The sequence below is a fragment of the Alosa alosa genome, chromosome 16 (assembly GCF_017589495.1).
Source record: "Alosa alosa isolate M-15738 ecotype Scorff River chromosome 16, AALO_Geno_1.1, whole genome shotgun sequence".
NCBI lineage: Eukaryota > Metazoa > Chordata > Actinopteri > Clupeiformes > Clupeidae > Alosa > Alosa alosa.
The window spans coordinates 15,999,116-16,006,095 of record NC_063204.1 but is presented as its reverse complement, the minus strand read 5'-3'; the positions used below and the strand labels follow the sequence as shown (position 1 = coordinate 16,006,095).

Genomic DNA, 6,980 nt, shown 5'->3' with positions numbered 1-6,980 from the left:
TCAATGGGAGTTTATTTATTATTCAATATTTATGCTGAGTGTATTATCAAATCATTATTCATTTGTATTTTATCATAATTTATTTGTGCTTATTAGCGACTCTGGCTCCAGCTACTAATAACTGAACCAAATAGTTTAGATAAATACACAGGGTTGTTTGTCAGAGATGAGAAATAGCTAAATTGGCAAATGACCACAGCATCCATTTGTGTTAACCAATTGGCCACTAATTGGCTGTCAGAGAGGCTGAGTCCTGCCCGCCTCCAGATTGGTGTGATTTGCCAGGGTCCTAATTTCCATAGTTTTGGTAGCCAGTCAGCTTCTTCAAACACATTTCCCAAATGTTTAAAACCAGAGGAATACAGCAGCACTGTCGTTTGTCTCTGTAACTGCTGATATTTGCATAGCAAGTAGGTTTGGTTTCTTCTAACATGGTATTGCTTCACTAAAAGGGGACGTGGTCTGTAATGTCTTTCAGTATCATGAAACTTAATATGTCAAATGTTTGTGACATTATTAGCTACACTTTCACATTTCCTCATGCTCCTTTTTGTTGTTTTGTGTGGTATTCCTATTGTGTTCTGAATTTGATGTTGGGCAGTCATATTTAAACTATGTTGTGCTTCTCTCCCTACAGAGACATGGCAGCGACAGCTCAGCCTGCTCAAGCACCTCGGCACCCTGCCCCTGGGCCGTATGGAGGACCTCATCCTGAGGATCCACACCAGCGCACGCGGCCTTTTTTCTATGTGCAGCCGGCACAGCCTTATATGCCTTACCAATGGCCAATACCCTACAACCCCTACTGTGGGTTTCCTGGGATGGGTAGGTACTTTAAATGTATTCAGTTTATAATTATTGCCAAACTGTCCTGAATGAACTTTTAAGTGTGTGTGTGTGTTATTTGTGCACATGCAGGTTATCCCCCCATGGGGTTCCCCCCTTTTCCTCCTTCTCCATATGTTGACGCCCCAGGCTACATCATGCCTCACTCCCAGTTACACCTGGTGGACTACAGACGTATGATGAACCCTCATATGGCACCAACAGTGGCCTACCAGGCCCGCCGCTTCCGCTATCAACACACCACCAACCCACGGGTGATGATTAGCTCAGAAGTCCAAACAGACCCAACTCATGGCCAGAGCCCGATCCGAAGCACCTCTAATGGTGGCCCTAATGGCCCAACTAATTGTGAGTCCGGTAGGGACACGTGCTACACTGGCTCCACCTCGACCTCGACCTCGACCTCAACTTCCTCTGCTTCATCTACTGAGGAGAGGACCCCTGAGCGCACGGAGCCTGTGGTCATGGCCATGTCACAGCCACCAACCAGCAGCACCTTTGTTGGCTCTGCAACTCCAAGAACCACGGTTATCCAAGACCATGTTCTGTTCCAGGCTGAGGAGGTCCAGATCAAGTGCAATGGGACTGTAGCAGACTTTAAGATCGCCCACTGTGAAGAGACCACAAAACTGGTGTCTGACCTGAATGGTGGGTTGCTACACCGTAATACTGGGGCACCATACTTATCAGAGGGTGGAACAACCAAAAATCCTGAAGAGCTCAAGAAAGGCGTTGAGATGAGGGGCCCTGCTTCATGTGAGGCAGCTTCCTCTGAGGAGCCCTGTCTACCACCCTGCCCAGACATTCTCCTGACTGGAGTCTCGCCATCTACTGAGTCATTGCCTCCAGCGGAAGGGTCTGCAGAAAAGCCAAATGTTCCAAATACAGATGCTGTGAACACTGCCTTGACTGATCAAACTAAAACACTCGCTGCTGATACGGGCTCCTCTGTGGTGTCCTGTGGAGACTTCAAAATGGTGTCAAAAGATGAGCTCAACAATGGCGAGCTCAACAAGGATGACTATGACCTCTTCCCCAGCAGCAAGAACTCCCAGTTCAAGATTCTGCACCTGCCATTTGATCTGCAGTTTGGGGAATTGCAGCACCTGGAGACATCTGTGTGGTCTGTTGAATCCTTGATGCCTTATGTGCCCAACAGCGAGTGGCTGATCCAGAACGGCCTGATGACTCCTCAGAAGGAGCCCCTGAGCCCTCTGATGGAAGACCCCATGAGTCCGACCCTAGCAGCTGTCGATTCCCTGCAAGAGAGGCAGCAGACCATGGCTGAAGCTGAACCTGATCCACATGACTCCATGACTTCCTTGGAGTCCCTACCACCCTATCTCCCATCTGCTAGTTGGCTGGCAGACTTCGGGAATGTGTACCTCTACCACAAGATGCAACCCAATGATCGGCAGCAGCTCGGCCTTCATGGGAATGTCTCCCCAGACGAGCCTAGTCAGGACCTCAAAGTTGGGCAGCACGTATCCCAGAGCTCCTCAGGTCCTCCCTCCAGACGCCGAGAGGACTGCAGCAGGCACAAAAGGAAGACTGGAGCGGCCAGTGACGCGTCTGACCACGAGTGCCAAGCCATGTCGTCCCATGGAGATTGCTTGCTATCTCCCCCTCACCAGGGTCAGTGTGTCTGTAACCGATCTTTCACCAAACGTGGAGCAGCCACCCCAAGTCCCACGCCCAGTATGAAGCGCCAGAAGCATCCTCACCCCCAGCGAGACACTGTCAAATCCCCAGGCTTTGCAACTTGCAAGTGTTTGCCTGGTAGGTCAAAGTTCTCAACCAAAGGATCTGGCTCCGATGTCTCTGGACGCCTTAATGAGGAAGATGACACGACTGAGGGAGAGGCCTCTGAGAATAGTCTGCGTCCTCTCGCAGGGTCCAAGAGGTCCTCCGAGGCTAGGAAGGGCCAGCACATCAGCCGCCACTCTGAGACGTGCCCTGTGGCTCAGCGACCCAAACTCCGGGAACAGAACTGCTCATGTGACATGCCCAAATGCACCCACCTTTTCTCTGGATCGAGGGAAGGCAGTGGACCTAATCAACAAAAAGAATCTGCGTGGCGGCGAGGCGTGGTGGACCCTGTGATGTCTAGTGCAGAGCGACACAGGGTTGCAAAGCAGAGAGGAGTAATGCAGAAATGTCAGCCTGGTATGGAAAACTGCAGTTTCTATTTTGTAATTGGTCTTAAGACAGGATAAATGGGTGTTAACCCTTTTTTTCCATCCCATAGAGATAACATGGAGAAGACCTTTGGCCTTTGACTCGGAATCATCCTCCAAGGGTTTTAACAATCAGAAAAAAACACCTTCACAGTCACAAGGTATGGTCCCTTTTTTTTTTTTTTTTTTTTTTTGAAATTTCTAGTGAATTGTAATGAGTTAGTAATTTGAACATGGAGAGGGATGAATCTAAAATCATGTATCTGTTTAATCAGTTTGACTTTGTTCTCTCTAGGTGGTCACAGAAAATTCACACGATGTTGATCAACACTATACCACATGAAATAGAGTGAAGGCACATTTTAATCACAAGTGTTCATATTTAATTTAATCTCTTTGAAAAGAATCTTACTCACGACAATTTCACTCACATTTTACAATGAATAAATCAAGCACTTTTATATACAAATTATGGTCTTTGCCTCTTTTGTGGCTGCAATGTTCTTTAGATCATTTGACCTTACTGGAGATGAAGGTCATTTAGTACTGATAAAGTGGACTGGTCCTTTATTGGTGTGATCTTGGATGGTTTGGAGTGGACCATAGTACTGTCTGGTGGCATCCATTACCAGTTTTAAACAGCAGGTGGAACTGTAGCTACAGCTGTTGGTGTCATATCATTTATATTGCTGTGTACATTTTCCTGGTGCACTTTTTTTATGTCTATAAAAAATCCATTGGATCTGTACTGTTTTGCCAAATATCCACAAAAACGCTCCCCTCATTAAACTGTGGGTAAACTGGTGTGTGTGTGTTCCCACATCCCCTCAAACCCTAATCTTTAAACTGTCAGTAGTTTAATAAATGTGTATACCAACAAGGGATTTGGAGCTTTTTTTCATGTATCTTTACATAGTTGTCCTGGCATACAGTTGTATGATAAGACTTCTAATTATGGTGAATGCCATGCCTATTCATCCTTCAATGTTGGTAATGGATTTATTCACTGCTGAGAAGCAATGACTCCAATCCATTTTCGACATGTCCTTGGTAATAAGTACAATATTTTGTTTTGGATATACATTGGTATGCTGTGTTTGTACAGTTTGAATTGAAATGTCCAGACAAGAACGAATGAAGTGAAACTTTGTCAGCTACATATTGCCTTGCTTTTTTGCACTCTGAACCACAGAAGAGTTTCCACTCAGGCCTAAGATGGCATATTCTCTCCTGCTCTGTACTCTTGTGTTATTCTGGGGTAATGAAGAGCAATGTATTTCTGAATGATAACAATGCTTTGAAAACGAGCATTGGGAGATGGAAGAGCAGTGTGGAGAGGGTGAAGAGACAGCTGGAGGATAGCCGACTGATCAGCCAGCTCTTATGATTTCCCCTCTGATTTGTTTGTCTTTTACTGAAGGAGGGGATGACTGCTCCTTGTGACTATCATCATGATTCCTGTTTGTAGATTTGTCAACTCTCGTTTGCTGGATGCACGGATGCACTGCTGTGACCCGCAGGGCTTCATTCAGACGGGTCCTGAGAGGGAGAGAGAAAGACAACAGCTTGTATTAGTTGTGGAAAGTTTCAGAAAAATAAGTATCTGCTGGGTTGTTTTGGGCTTATGGCCTTGTGCATTTCTACTTCGGTGCGTATTTGTCTCACAGGCATGCTGTGTTTTGCCGAGTCTGAGTATATGCACTTGTATATGAGTGGGATGCTGCTGATGTGTGGGTGGTGGAGTGAAGCGATCCACAGGAGGTTAAGAACATCTCTTCACACGCTTTAGAAATCTCTTGCACCTCTGTCAAGCTGTCAACTGCATATCCAAAAAGAGAGCCATGCGCATGTCAAACACTGCATCAAATAGCAGGGACACAAATCATTACACCGTGTCCATGACTGGGAGGAGGAAGGAGCCCTGGAAAAACTAAGCATGAAAACATAAATGTTTCAAATCAACATTGTGAATGTCCACTGGTAGGGCTCTGTACAGTACATGATATTGCTCATTGCAAAACAACAATGTATAAGTAAATACAATTCAAACAGGTTAACCCTGCTACTTCATGCAGAGGGCAGATAATAGGAAATACACTCAAGGACACAAATTTTCAAAAGCATATGAAAGGTGGGATCCTGATTTTTCCCTATTTATTGACCAATTTATGCTTTACATACTAAATGATGTGCTAAATTACTTTAGAATTTAAATCAGTTGTTTTTAACTGATCATGTGTTTCAAAGTTTTTACTACAAACACAGATTTGAATGAATTATTCTAAGCAGTGTTTATGTAAATCAATGTAAAAATCTAGATGAAGATTGCTCTGCAGAATACACTAGGATGACATTAAGGAGGGAACACATCTATGTTTGGGTTAGCCTGTGATTAAATCATGCCCAGACAATGTCTTGGAATTCCCCCGCTTTTACAAAACAACACAGGATGTGGCCTGCGAGAGAAGCTCTTCAGTGAGTCTCATGCATATGCACACCTGCATCTCCTCTCAGACTGTGTGTCTGGAAAATGGAGTCAATTTCTGTCCATGGAAAGAAAATGAGAGTAAACCTTACATCAAAACAGCACTTCACATTACTCTGCATGTTAGCTTTTATTTTCAAATATGTATTATATACATCTTAATCTGCCATCTGAACTCTTAGCAGGACTAGTTTAACCATGTGAGCAGTTTCATTCAATGTTTTTAACATGCCTGGACTCTTTTCAGGAGACTGGGAAAAGAAAGAGTTTCCATATAGAGCAAAGGAAGCATTTCACCACTGTGATATCAGCAGGACAAGCTCTATCAGTTTGGAAGAGGATGCAAACACTGTCCAGTTGGCAGCAAATTTTCTGACCTCCCTCCATCGCCTGAGGGACAACATTCCCCAATCAGTACAATCCCCTGCTGTCATCTCCCCACAACACTGCCCTGCAGGCTGCTTGTTTGCTGACATCATCTCTTCACTATTGTACAAATGGCCACACTATTAAAGCATCTGGAACTGATGTATTAAAAAAACAAGTTGGTTTGTGCATTTCTGCGCAGCAAGGAGAACATTTCAACTGGTTCCTGCCTTGGTAACTTTCAACATGAACTGTATGTCCTCGATATCCTCCTCTAAGTGAGGCCAACATACACTGACTTTTCCTTGTTATTGATGGAATTTCTATCTCTAAGAGAGGCCACCATAGATGGTTGATTTTTTCTTTCTTATGCTCAAAACCACAAGGATGTCTCTACCTTCTAGTGAAATCATTTTTGAACAATTCTGCTTGCTGCCTGAGAAGGTCAGGATTCAAAAGAGAGACAGAAGATGAATATACGAGTCCCTCTTTCAAATGCCAAGGATGTCACAGGGTCAGATGATAGCTATATCTCTACATCCTTGAAAAGCAAACTATCCAAACAGCAGTGTCACAATAACAGCAACCTTATCCTTAAATATCGCATCACCTCATTTGATTAATCTCTTTATACATTACTAACCAGTGTATTATTTCATAAGAAGCTTTCACATCGTCACAACTGTTTTATGTCTTTGCAGCTGTAGAAAAAATAAACTTGCTGCCTGAATGTCCAGGGACATTAAAATGCTTGTAATTTGGTATGTGTGTTTCTCTTTCAAATAAAAGGACATCTCTTGTGAAACATGATTGTGACAGCAGTTTCATTAAAATCAAGGGCAGGCAATTTGGAAGGAATGTGGTGAATGAATGTAAATACTGCTGCAGTACTGTAGGGCTCAGGTTTCTGGTTCCAGATGTGGAATGTAACTCTGTCTCAGAGAAGTAGAATATATCTAAAATAAAGACATGGACAAAAACAAGTGGAGGACTAAAGAAGACAGAAGAAAAATGAATGGGGACTAATCGACTTTTGCTCTCTCAAATTTTCAATATTACATAACAAGTGGTCATACACACCCCCTCCAAAAGATACATTTTCAGCT

General features: G+C 43.9%; 1 protein-coding gene across 1 annotated transcript; it reads left to right on the top strand.

The window, feature by feature from the left end:
- Window positions 1-344: 344 nt before the first annotated feature.
- buc2l (bucky ball 2-like) lies at window positions 345-3,486 on the top strand. Its single transcript, XM_048266701.1, has 5 exons — window positions 345-410; window positions 638-825; window positions 919-3,012; window positions 3,095-3,184; window positions 3,319-3,486. Exons 2-5 carry the CDS (start codon window positions 642-644, stop codon window positions 3,345-3,347), a joined length of 2,397 nt encoding a protein of 798 aa, XP_048122658.1. The 5' UTR covers window positions 345-410; window positions 638-641; the 3' UTR covers window positions 3,348-3,486.
- Window positions 3,487-6,980: the final 3,494 nt, after the last annotated feature.